General features: G+C 42.2%; 2 protein-coding genes across 3 annotated transcripts; one reads left to right on the forward strand and one right to left on the reverse strand.

Annotated features, from left to right (window-relative positions):
- Window positions 1–1,250: 1,250 nt before the first annotated feature.
- On the forward strand, window positions 1,251–9,598 carry gng7 (guanine nucleotide binding protein (G protein), gamma 7). Its single transcript, XM_086273794.1, has 4 exons — window positions 1,251–1,375; window positions 3,994–4,123; window positions 4,956–5,071; window positions 5,323–9,598. The coding sequence occupies exons 3-4, from the start codon at window positions 4,991–4,993 to the stop codon at window positions 5,446–5,448; spliced, it is 207 nt and encodes a 68-aa protein (XP_086129920.1). The 5' UTR covers window positions 1,251–1,375; window positions 3,994–4,123; window positions 4,956–4,990; the 3' UTR covers window positions 5,449–9,598.
- A 1,147-nt stretch (window positions 9,599–10,745) lies between these two features.
- Window positions 10,746–13,107, reverse strand: LOC147307026 (growth arrest and DNA damage-inducible protein GADD45 beta-like). Of its 2 annotated transcripts, XM_086273792.1 has the most exons (4): window positions 12,990–13,107; window positions 12,283–12,384; window positions 11,949–12,165; window positions 10,746–11,762 (listed from the first exon to the last, which is right to left on the reverse strand). In XM_086273792.1, exons 1-4 carry the CDS (start codon window positions 13,025–13,027, stop codon window positions 11,658–11,660), a joined length of 462 nt encoding a protein of 153 aa, XP_086129918.1. In that variant the 5' UTR covers window positions 13,028–13,107; the 3' UTR covers window positions 10,746–11,657. The 2 variants fall into 2 exon arrangements, with proteins under 2 accessions (XP_086129918.1, XP_086129917.1); XM_086273791.1 differs by lacking the exon at window positions 12,990–13,107 and having other exon boundaries at window positions 12,283–12,957.
- Window positions 13,108–13,322: the final 215 nt, after the last annotated feature.

Here is a 13,322-nt window from a genome sequence, read left to right on the forward strand (position 1 = left end):
GTGAGATATAAATAGCTCTCCTGTGTTTATAATAAGCAGGAAGGAAATGGTTGCTATACAACCACTGAGACGTATATGCGCATCAAAACCAGAATATAGATCAGAATTTCCATCTCCATCAGCACCACCAGGGTTTAAATGGACTAAAACAGAGAATTTTTGTGTAAAAATGAGATCCTGCACACATCAGACCTTTTCCCTCTTAACGCAGTGAAACCGGCTCATGTTCAGCCAACAATCACGGAGCAGATGCAGCGCTTTTTAGCTCTGTGTGGAGGAGTGGACTACAGCTTGGTGGAAACTGAGTTTGCGTGTTTGTGGGGCCTGCCAGGAATAGAAGGAGAGGCCCACACCTCTCTTGAGAAAGTCAGAACAGCAGATGGGTCAATGGCGCCATCACGTGGTAACACAACGCACCGGAGTCACGCAGTCGTTTTTACTGTAATGTAGGTACACAAATCCAGATGTGCATGCCACTATCTGTTATCTCGTGTCCTTGGGGAATACTGGTGGGAAATGAACAAGCCAGTGGTCTTTAAGAGGACACTATCTGTTGTCCGAACGTGTATTTATTATAGAAGTGGTGTGGGTCGTGCACTGCAGTCTTTATTTAACGCATTTGACATGACTTAAAGTATTTTCTACCACAAAGAGAAACACGGTCATTACCATTTCTGCAAACAAAACTAAAGTATAAAAAGTATTAAATTATTATTCATTTTATTTATGAAGTGAAAATAGTAATTCGGATTTTATGGCATTTCTTTATTTATCTGCAATCTGCAAACGGCAGAAAATTTACAGCAAATAAAAGGTCAGATTAGATTGGCCCAAAGTTCCTAGAAACTGAGATTTGGTCATCATTGTAAATATTATTATTATTATTATTATTATTATTATTATTATTATTGTAACACAGAGAGGACGTAAAGAAATGCATTTTAACAACATTTCAATGGGGCTTCAGTTCGTGCAAGTGCCCATTCTACACTTTACAATACAGGAGTCACTAGGAGCAGCCGTCATTTTATACATGACTTGCATTATTTATTTATTTGTGAACGTATATCTGGCAAATCTAGTCTGCCATTTAAAATTCTGTTGTTTGGAGGATACTTTCCCAGGGTATATATAGCTATAGATCATTAAAAATGCTTCCTTGGGAGCCCCTTGCTAAATCTGCTGTCACCCCATCGGATCGAGGGAGGGAGAAGGAGAGAGGGAGGAAGAGAGCAGGAGGGGGGTAGAGGAGTGGACAGGCACTGGTAACGGAGGGGGAGGCGTTTGGCTCGGTGAAAACGGGGAGTGAACGCGCAGAGAGTGTGAGAAACCAGCGGATCTGGCCCTTTAAATCACCAATACAGCACATTCGGAGGTGAGTTTGGAGATATTTGGCTATTTTTCTCCCCGTGCATAATATTTGTAGCGCCTCTGTGTGCTGCTGCAGCCCCGCATTCTCGCAACTGAGGGCGGCTGCAGCGAAAAGGGGGCTCGTCAGTGTCACGAATCCGGATTTCCCCAGCCCTTTGCCGGCAGAGAGGGTGGGGAGGACCGGGGACAGGGTCAGTGGAAGATTTCCTTCAGCTCGGCTGGACTCTGAGGACGCACGAGCCACAGTAACATGATCTTATATGCCGAAGTAGGCCGTATCAATTTGCATAATAGCGGAATATAACGGCATGCGCTCCGGTCTTGTGCTCGTTGTCGCTGGATGGGTTTATATTTGCCGGAGCTTGCCTCCCTCAAAACATGTCACCACCCTGCTCCCACGGCTAACAATCAGGGCCTATTTGCAGACCCGGAGCGGTGTAGTCTGTTATTCACTGGGATAAATATATCTGGCTTTGATATGTGCACTGTGTTTGCGCTCCCGTGCGTATTCGTCTGTATGTTGGCTCTGTTGAGTCTATGCGTTTAAGTGTGTGTGGTACGTGGATAGCCACGGGAGAGAGGACATGCTGTTCTATCCATCAAAATGCCCGCATTGTGCTTTCACACGGTAGAGCAGCGAGCAGGCCCTATAGCAGAGGACATGGCTTCGTACTGTAGGCCCGATCAACGCTCAGGAGCTGCTTGGATCAATAAGGATTGATGCAGTTTTGCGCGTCTTGAGAGCCTCTGTGTGCTCGCTGGTTGAGGCCTGTCCAGCTCTGGTGGTGTTTATGTTGACCAGGCCGAATCAAATGATCAGCTTAGCGTATATGTTTTGCTTCTGCTAAGTAGAAAGGCGTTCAGTTTGGGGCAAGAAGGGAGAGATGTGGCTGTGTTGGGGGAGAATTTCGTCTGCTGTTTTTAAAGGCTTCTCTTCTCTCGGCACGGTATGCGCCATAGCAAAAAGTTTGAAAAATCAACAGGCTGAGGAAATTAAAGAACTAGGTTAGTAGTGTCTATGAAGTGATAAATGAGTCATTTAAGTATATCTGGTACTTTATTTTGTATGCAGCGGCTCTGCCAGTTGAAACCACCGTGGTTCACCCACTTGATAGAACAGAAAAAAGCACACATTTATGTTTCAAAGGAACAGCAGCTTATAACTAAAGAGGATGCAAGTGCTGCCTTGTCCTTTAATGTTAGCATGTTTGTGTCAAAGGCATGCATCAGCATGTGAACAATCCCTGCAATAAGTCTTATAGAGTTGAGTTTTTATTATATTCATATGCATATACTCTGCGCTTGGCTTCCAGTGATGCTGCACGCTGTGATTTAGGAGCATTCATTAAATCCTGACAGATAATGAGAAGCGTAGAATGTGTTGTGAGGGAACAGGTGTTTGTCTCTGTTTATTTGCACTTGTTATAGACACATCTGAGGGTTATCTGTTTACACAGCCATAACCAAGGGACTCACCCCCCATTGTTGGACAGAGGCCCATGTGTGTACATTATATTTTAGTTCTGGGGTCAGTATTGGGCACTTGTGGTTAAAGGGGAAAAAAGAAATCTAGTGCCAAGTAAGGCTAGGGTCAGTATTTCTGTCTCTTACAAGCAGTTCATTTAGGAAGATTCATGTGCCACAATTTGCCAAACATGATGCCTTTTTTTGCTATCTTCAGTTTCTATGAATATGTGTACTCCTAATTGAAATCAGTGCAACTCTCAAGTCCTGTGAGTGTCTAAAGGAAAGAAATGAAGATATGTTGTTCCTGAATTAGGATTTGGGTTCAAGATTCAAGATTAGGATTAAAAATTAGAATTTGGATAGAGGAAAATCGGCAAAAAGCCGCATAAGTCTGTTAATGCCAACGTGCAGGCAAAGGCAGAATGAGAATTTGTTCAGGTGTTACAGTGGTAATCTCTAGCTTCATTCACTCTCTCTCTCTCTCTCTCTCTCTCCCTCTCTTACACACAAACACACACACACACAGCTCTAATTACAGACATGAATCTCTGAAAGACTCCACAGCAGGAGTAATTAAAGCAGGACTCTCCTCCTTAGAGAGGGAGACAGACAGAGACACAGACTGAGAGACCCGGTGGTAACATGCTCGTTGTGATGTATTTGAGGTATGTGTTGTTCACATCTACAGAAGCAAGTTTCCTGCTGTGTTAATCTGAAGGTTTGTAGTGATTTAAAATGAGTTTGGGACCACCCCACCCTCCATATGACAGAATGTCCCACCACCCATTCAGAAAAGTGCTCTCACAGGTGCTTTGTGAAAGAAAAGGAGGTTGCGATGATGGATATGATAGTTAATGGATATGATGAGTATGACATTTTCTTGTGTTTGAAGTAGCAGCTGTGTCATGGTAATATTTTTTATTGCAGTTTTCATATTTGCAGTCGTTATCTCACCTTTAGTTTTTATTGCTTTGCTAACTCATTGCTAAAACAGTAAAACCTCTCTGTATGTGGAGATGTGGAAAAATTGAAACCTATTTGTAAAAGCAAACAGAAGCAAACATTTTGAAATGTGTATGACTACTGAACTGCCTGTTTATAACGTAGCTTTATCAGCAGGCAGCTCACTTGTTTGCCCATTCTTCTTTTACACAGAGACAAGCCAATGTAAGCTCAGCCGCCATCCAGCTCTGTAACTGTGACTGCCGTTCCTGCACTGCTCAGACCGCCTCCATCCATTCATATTAGTGTTCAGAGGGAGTCCTGTCTGCACACCATCAGCCAGGTAATACTCTGTTTGCTGTGGTCACTGTATCACGTTCCACATTCCTAGGCTGCTTAATCTGCAAAGTATCTTAAACTCGAATTTTCTTGTGAATTACCCAGTGGACTCAGGAGTCCCTGAGGCGGTGGAATGTGGAATGAATTTATTTGAATGTCTGGATCACAACATTCTCAATCCCAAAGATCTCACTGAGGTTTATTACAACAACCTAATGGTGTATTCCTATTTCAACATGTTGTTTGTGCAGTGTGTGAATTACATTCAGAAGACTAATATCAGATGCTGATGCGTATTAGCATCTTTAATATAAGGGCTTTTATTTAATTGCTTTTTTGTTAAACATCAAATTCATTTTTGGTTACATTGTCGTTACACTGTTGCTTTCAATCGTCATATTATGAATTAAAATGCTGCTATGTTTCACTCTAAATTTCTGCTGCACTACTATGTAGTCACCTCATGGTGGTGCTATAGCGCTCCAGCTGACGTTCCACACAATCCTCTTAACTGATTTAAATTTATGACCCATAACACTAAAAAGGGAATTTAAGCCATCATTTCATTTCTGATCTAATGGCAAAAAACCAAAAAATATTACACTCTTTGTTGTGCTTTGTTTATATTTGATCCTCTGCAGGCTTTCTTTTTTGTTTGCTTTTGTGCGATTCATTTAGCAGTGCTATAAAGGACAGTTTCAGGGAATAATCAGGGAATTATCTAGTACTTAAATTCACATCTCTATTAAGTATACATGAAATTAATGTTTCTTGGTCTCTGACAAATCTAGTGAAGTAAACCAAACACAACTCATTCTGTTTTTTCACTCCTTCAGTTTTCTCCTGTGTTGGTGTATTCTCATGGATCAGTATGTCTACCACTAATAATATCGCCCAGGCCAGGAAACTGGTGGAACAGCTGAGGATTGAGGCAGGGATTGAGCGCATTAAGGTAAAACAACCGTTTTCTGCTGTGTTAGCAAATGTGAGTGCGTAATTATTCATACACATTTAACTGCTCTCCCTCTCTACTCATTCTTGTTCCCCCTTTGCTGCTTCTTCCTTCATTTACCCTTACAACTTTATTTTTTCTTCTACCTCCAATGCCCTCATTTTAAATTTCGCACCTTCTTATCTATCCCCTTTTTTGCCTTCCCCCATGCCCTTCCTCCTTTTCTCTCCCTCCCCCCTCTGTCCGGTCAGGTGTCTAAAGCAGCAGCAGACCTGATGAGTTACTGTGAGCAGCACGCTCGTAGCGACCCTCTGCTGGTTGGTGTTCCCACCTCTGAAAACCCTTTCAAGGACAAGAAACCTTGCATCATCCTATAGCTGCTTCCTGCTTCTCCTACCCCTCTCACGCACACACACACAAACACACATTCTCACACACTCTTGCACATACATATACACACTAACACATAAACATATACTTTTGCCATTTAACTAGATCCCCGCATTTACCAAGACACACCTTGGAGCAGCCATGTCTGATCTTACAGGGCTGTCGAGCATCCACACACACACAGAAACACACACGCTCCCAGAATCGCCACTCTGGAAAAGCGCCATACACCGGAGCAACAGCTAGGGGAAGGGTATGCTGCGCTCACAGTGGCTGAGATCAGTATATCACTGAGTATGATCCAAGGTGCTTTGGTATTATTCACATATGCTGGTGAATTAACTACAAGTTTCAGCTAAAATTGAAAAGGGATTTGGACATTAATGATCGATAGGAAATCAGCATTTTCTTTTTTTTTTGTTATCGTGAAATGAGGTGTTGGTTCAAAGATGGGTAGCTGTGCCATAGGCAGGCGGTGGGAGGATGCATGTGCAAAAAAACAGAATGAGTGGTAGGCGCTAGGCCAATTGTGCCAAACTGGACCTCGTGTCCCATTAAAAGTTCAATAAATGCTTCTTTTTCTGTGGGAGATTTTTTTTTTAAAAAGTATGAAAGCTTCATTCTTGGGTCATTTTGGAGCAACTGGCTAAAGCCTTTGCCTTTATCAGGCCATAGCATGTTCCCACCCAAACCTGTATCAACAGACCTTCTCTGCCTGTGGCCTCACAATGGCTGCCTGCAGCCTTTGGCCAAGCCTCCAGCTGTGCCAACCTGTACAAAAATTCCTTTCTAGATGCTGATCTGCTGTCACTGATTCCACTGCGGCTCATGATAGCCGCCACGGGCTGATGTCTAAGCTGATCCCAGATCTGCACCTATGAGAGCAAGCAGTGAACGGCTCTACACAGAACTCAAGCTATTAACCGCAGACGTTTACTGCATTTTTTCTTAAGAAATACTTGTTTGTGAACTCAATGTACGTTTTAGATATTTTGTTGAAGCATTACTTAACAGATAGGACAATATTTTACATTTTTTTAGATCGTTTTCTTTTCACGTAGGTGTTGCCCCTGGCGGATCAGGTTTGTTTTCCTGCTTGCATTAATGAAATAACAGGATATCTGGTTGTAAGCCAGGGGTAATACCTAACCAGATCTACTGTACATCAAGCCTCCCTGTGCTTTACCCCAAGAGAGGGCGAGGCCACAGAATGATCACATCAGAGAATCATTCTGTAAGGGACTGCGAGGCTGGAGGAGATGACCCAGACATAGAAAGTAAAAATGAAGGTGCCCTCTTCCCACCCTCTCAGCCCATATATATTTCGATTACTAGTTCTTGTAGGGTGAATAGAACGAAAATGAGAGGAGTGGGTAGTCTGAAAATAAGGAGTCACCTCTCTGTTCAAGGGGTTTACATCTTGTTTTAATGCTTTGCAATTATGGCTATTAATCAGATTACCTGCCTTCACCAGTCTAAAGGTCCCAGTTTCCCCAGCATAAGAGCTCACTCTGATGTTATCCCAGCTTGGTCACAGGCTGGATCAGTAGGAGCTGGCAGTCTCCTTTCTGTGTCCCTCCATCCTCGTCTCCTCCACAGCGCTCCTCCTGTCTGACAAACCAAACTTGATTGTAAAAACTGAAACATGAAGAAGAAAAAAATCAAGTTAATTAAGAGAAAAAAAAAACTAAGTGTATAAACTTTCTTTCAGACATGTGCAGAAGTGATAAGTTGAAGAGTAGCTGTTTTGGCTTTCTTTTTTTTCTTTTTCTTTTTTTTAAGTTCTCTTCTTTCTATGGAGTCCATGGAACCTGGTCAGTTGAGTATTACCCTGTACAGTGTTTGTAAGATACAAACTCAGAACACAGATTTCCCCTCTGTGGATGTTGGATTTTTTTAGTACTACTTATTCTGTCAATCAGGATCACGTCTGTCCTTTGCTTTTTCCTTTTTTACGTCAATCAGGTTTTAGAGGCCTGCGATAGCTGAGGTTGGTTTCGGCCACATATAAAACCGATGAGGATGAAGTAATGTACCGGAAACAAAAGCTGTGTTTGGTTTAGAGTCATGCCCCGTAACAAGATGAATCAACATCGGACCTCATTACGGTGGTGCAAAACCAACCTCCTGATCTGACCTTTAACACCAAAGCTGTCCTTGTTTTTTTTAGTTTTTGTTTTTTTGGGGGCAACAGGCATCTAGACCAACATGCAACACACACCTACATCCTGTGCTTTGGGTGCTTTTCAAGCTTGAATGATGTTTATCAGAGGTAAAAGGTTAATAGCTGTAAGGAGAATTGGTGAGAGAGGGGATCTTCCTTCCATCATATTTACACTTTAGCATTTAGCCGAGGGTGGGATCATTTGGAAATGGCTTATATCTGCTGACAGAGAGTCACAAGGGTTCGTCCTACTAGTTTTCTGCTTTCATGTCACTTAGGTCAGTGTGACCCAGCTGCTATACAGACTTTGGAGGTGGGTGGAAAGAGTTGTTTGCATCCACACGTGCTCATGCGTACCTGGGAATGTGTGGGGTTTAGACAAATCGGCATTAGAATAATTGTAATTGTTACCTTTAGCAATCTCAAACTGTGTGAAAGGGGAAAAAAGAGAATAAGCATATTTCCCAAAATGTCAAATGATTCCTTTAAAAATTCAGCTTTGTGATTAATTACCAGTTTAAATCGCTGCTTAGCATCTGTGTTTTTGCACTGTAGCCAATGGCTTATGATACAGACAAAGATAGAAGTATAGAGAGCAGGAGCTGGAGAAAGGCCATAGAGAGGGTGTGCAAGTGTGCGTGCGTGTGTGTGGGTGCTTGTGTTTGGTAGCTGAAAAGGGATGATTTGGCAGAGCAGTAGGTGGAGAGGAGAAAATAGAGGAGCGTGCAAGTGTGTGCTCGTGTGCATGGTCTGTGTGTGTTTGTGCGAGTGACACAGTGCGTAAGAACGAACAGTGCCTCCAGTGCTGCAGTGTTAGACTGTAATGTTATAGTACTGCAGTCCTGCAGTTCTAGGTCAGGGTTAGTCTGACCAGAGGAAAGGTCATGTGATACCACAAGTCAGAACAACATATATGGCTTGCACTTCCTCCTTTTCTCACTTAATCAGTCTGCATATTTTGAAGAGTGAAAAGGGGGATTGTGTCACAGGCTAAAACTGATCAGGTGAAATGTGGCAAAACAAATAATTTCATTACCACTAACGTAAGCCTTGGATACGTAAAGGAACATGTTGACATTTGAGGAAATGTGTATATTTGCTTTCTCCTGCAGCTGGTTAGCTTACCTTAAAGACAAGAAACAGGGAGAGCAACAGTATTGGCTTAACTATACGTACTTATTTGGCCTGGGTTTGCTTATCAAGGACCTGAACTATTCTAAGATGAAAGAACTGATTCCCTGTCAGTTTACAGGAATGTGATAAACACTTTCGTTTCATTTCTTTGCAAGCTAAAGTGAAAGAGAATTCTTGCTGCAGAGGTTTAACACAAGGAAACATACATGCATAACTTATCATCAGACAAATGCACATACACACACACAACCACACGCACAGATGTCCTGGTATTGCCAAGCATATGCTATTTTTTTTTTTTTTTTATTACTATCATTCCATCCATGGTTGGGCTTCAATCAGAGACACACAGCTTGGATTGCTGGTTTGTCTGATTGATTGGTTGTTAGTTTGCCTTATAGTGGTGTATATCATGTAAATGCTGGACTTGGAGGTGGGGGGCAGTCTTAAACAGTCTTAAAAGTGGAACACACGGCTCAAAGTGGAAATTTACTGGTGTTGTGCGCAAAAATGCAAGCCTCTCGAAATTCATTTCAAGCTTGGTGAGGAGAGCCGAGGCTCCTCCCTGTTGGACTTTCATATCAAGCTTCTCTGATTTGGCTCCGATCCCTTCCTGAGAATCATCTTTTGTGCTCTGATCTCCTGTGTATGCATACAGTATATGTATCTTTTTGCCTTGATTGACTATGAAGAAAATATATCTATTTTTTGTAACTGTTCTCTGATGTGCCATAACTCATGTTTTCTTGCACACTGTTAATATTTTGTGGATATTGCTGTTTAAAAAAGATGATATTGAGAAGTAGATAACATTAATAAAAAGATGATATAATAACAAACTTTTCCTGTATTGTTTTTTTTATTTTGTTTTGATGTTAACATCAGTGTATTTCAAGTTTACTGGGCAGATCACAAACATCAGATACAATACCAGTATGAGCCTCGCAGAGCTGCTGGTATAGCTGCAGAATATTAGTGTTTTTGATTATTATCTGCAGTTTATTGGTTTAAAAATGCAACTGCAACTTTACAATGCACTTGCAGAAACATGCTCTCTGGCCTACTTGGTATACGATGTGCAGCGCATGATGCATGTAAGAGAATGCATCAAACAGAGTAAACAAAGAGCAGAGCTAGGTAAAAGTCTCCCAGTTTGGTCATTTCACAGGAATTCCATTGTTGTAGCCGTCTCAGGCCTTCACTGTGCCCTTTGGAGTGTGCTTTCAACCATTACAAGCTTGTCTCCAAGTTTCAAACCATACTTCCCATGACCCTTCTGCAAGTCACAGCCAATCGGATTTAGGCTGGATGAGCCACGGCCTTTGAGAAGACACTCCCCTCACCAGTCACTACCCTGTGTGATTGTAAACAAGTGTGAGGTCCATGTGCCTCAATATGTTCCTCTCTCCTCTAGCAGCAGACAGGGCTGTGAACAGCCATGTGAGAGCAGAGGGTGGAATAGATTGCAAAGCAGAGGGAAGATCCTGAGATTAAGCAGAGATAATAGAGGGATCAGAGGCTTCACCCACACACACGCACAAACACACATTATGTTATTTGCATGCAACATTGTTGCAGGGCTTTAGCTGCAATATATAATGCAAAACGTACATTTTTAAAAGATTCTTGTTATGCATGTATGGAATCTGGCTAGGGAATAAATAAAAACACTTGACACGCAGGTAATGCGTCTTTCCTGTAATGCTTCATTACTTCCTGACTTGTAGGGACAGTAGGTCTGCATGAGCTTGTTATGCTTGTTTTAGTGAGTTTCTGTCCCCACCCCAGTTTCATTCTCACTGACTTATGCTCACGACAATAGAAGGGGCTGGCAATGACAAAGACTTTGCCCTAAGTGTGCATGCATTTTCCATGACTTCAGCCCGAATGTAAACTGTAGTTGCGTGACTCAGCAGGTTCCATGACGCACACATGGCTTTTGTTTTGAAATCTGAGCAGAAGCCCCAGGAACAAGAAGAATTTATGAATAAAATAATTTATTTACTTAGATAACAGAGCACAAAATAGATTACAAATAACTACAAAAAAACAATACAATCAATAAATTAACAGTGTAGCCACTTTACATTAGTTATTTATCAGAAAGGCAGCACTCTTGAAGGCACAAAGAAGTTGATATTTTTACAATACATTTAAAGCTGATCTGTCCGGATCAGACAGCACAGGCGTTCTGCATCATTGGGAATTTCGGATCCTGCCTAAATTTTTTCATCCTCGGAGTCTCTTTACATTGTTTTTTCTTTTGTTTCTTCTGGTGTCAATAGGTCCTGTGTGTCTTTAACATTATTTCCATTTCAGTTTCCATGGTGACAATTCCCCAGCAGCTTTCAGCTGCTCATTTTAAGAATGCACACCCAGTCTTTTCTACAGAAAAATACAAGTATTGTAAATGCATACCACACATAGACATACCACACATACAAACACACACCTCTCCTCTCCTTTTCTGGGACTCTCCCAGGAATGTCTGGTACAGTTTCAGCACTGCAACATTCCTGTCCAGTCAAACAAACAAGACTTCCAGGTATAAGATGGGTGTGGATGCGTTCCTTTCAAAACTACTACTCCTCTTAATGTTTACTATGTCACACCCCATAGACATTGTGAGCACCCAGAGAGCAACACAAAACAGATTGTGTTTTGATGGCATTGTAAAAACATTGTGACTTTTCTCTCTGTATCTTTTGCACAAGTACAGATTCTAGAAACCAGTGTCCAGTCCAGCTGTTTCACTAGTCTTTGAATGGGAGTCCATGGTTTTGCTGGTCATTAAGGATAGTGGACTGGAGCGGCTACACTCCAGGTCATCCCTGCTTGAGCATAAAGATCCTTCAGTGTATCAGTATCTGGCCACAAAAGTTCCTGTATGCAGACCCTTCAGCGTTCCTGCAGGACTAGTTCAGGCACCCACTGGTCAAGGCGCCGACTCTCCTGGCAGTAGGTCCCCACTTCCTGCAGTCTGCAGTGCTCTGCCTGAGGATTCTGTGTGGGAGAAAAAAAGAATCATGTCCAGCGTTCAATTTGAATTGAACCTGCAAAGTAAGAGTAAAAATCACAAGGCGATGAGAAAGAAAAGGTGCAATATCTTAGCTGAAAATTGTGCATGAAAAAGATCACCATCTGCCTTTCAGTTACATAAGAGGTAGCCACTATGCTGAGTCAACACACCGTAACCAGCATGCAGTGAAGGTCTCTGTGCTCTTCCTGGTTCCTGTTGCCATCCACAGCTCCCAGCAGCCGCTGGAGTCGCTGAAACCCAGAGACTCGCAAGATGGTGATGCCGCTGTCGCAGCAGAAGGACTGTAGCAACGTGAAGTGGATCTGCAGCGCCACATCGTTTTCATCGTCGGCTGCCAGCACGCATAGCACCACGCTGTCTGGATCTCTGAGGGGGAAGAGAAAAGAAGAAAAATGAGGAAAAAACTGAATTCACATGTCTGGGGGTGATCAGTTTGGGCAATGAGAAGAGAAGCACAAACCAAAATTAATACTTTCAACTCACACATTAAGAAGCTTGGCTGATTCATAAATGCCAACAGTGAGACAGCCTTGTTTCTGAGCAGTTACCAGCAACTCCTCCAGAGCCAGACCTACAGACTGCATCCTAAGGGATAAGGACAGGACAGTTAGCCTTTTGTATTCTGCAATATGACAAAACATTAGTGGTATTAAATATATGCAGCACTGCTTCAAAAATCCCCCCTCTTCCATATTAATTGAATTAAAAGTCGTTAGAACACTGAAATACACGCTCAGATCAGTTTCATTATCAGTTTCATGCATGGGGATGATTGTGGTGATATAAAACAAGCCATAAATGCGCATTTTACAGTTTCAAGGAATTTCGCTGCATGTTGTGCAACGTGCATGCATAGTATTGTGTATGCCAGTACAAAGATATTAATACTGAGGTCTTATGACTCATAATAATTCATGCATAATCTCTGGATTTTGGCTTTTATGCGGGTGTCAAACTTTGACAGCACAGAAAAGATTGTAACATTTTATGCACCCAGATGTTAAATAACAGAAAGTCTCTGCGTTCCAGTCTCAAATCAAAGCTTTCCAAAAAGCACTTTAATTACATCAGCCTAAGCAATCCACACAACGGAGGGGTCAAAGGACGATCAACATACCCTTCCAGCACATGATCACGCACATGCACATGCTGAACCAACATAAAAATAGAGCTGAAGCAAGAAATCTTACTTGTTCTCGATGGAAGCAAAGCTTTCTTCGGGAATCATGATTGCAAATTAAAAACCGATCCCACTGCGTAAATGCGTGACAACTGCCGGTGTACCAAAGTTATGCCAGTCTCTTCTGCGTTTGTTGTTGGCAACGTTGCGTCACAGTTTTATAGTGAAGCTGGAAGGTGGGCGGCACCGAAACTAGGCGAGTTTTGCAATTGGCTCAAAGGAAAACCAACATATTTTCTTGTCATGTGGCCTCGTGGGTTTGTATGGTTACAGTGAGTGATGACTTTACGGGACAAAAGTACACTTGTCATTCTGACATAACTGATATTGTGCATAAACAAAT

The sequence above is a fragment of the Aulonocara sp. 'chitande type north' Nkhata Bay genome, linkage group LG19 (genome assembly GCF_057382095.1).
Source record: "Aulonocara sp. 'chitande type north' Nkhata Bay isolate Kocher_YH1m ecotype deep benthic linkage group LG19, A_spYH_male_GT1.1, whole genome shotgun sequence".
Taxonomy (NCBI): Eukaryota; Metazoa; Chordata; class Actinopteri; order Cichliformes; family Cichlidae; genus Aulonocara; species Aulonocara sp. 'chitande type north' Nkhata Bay.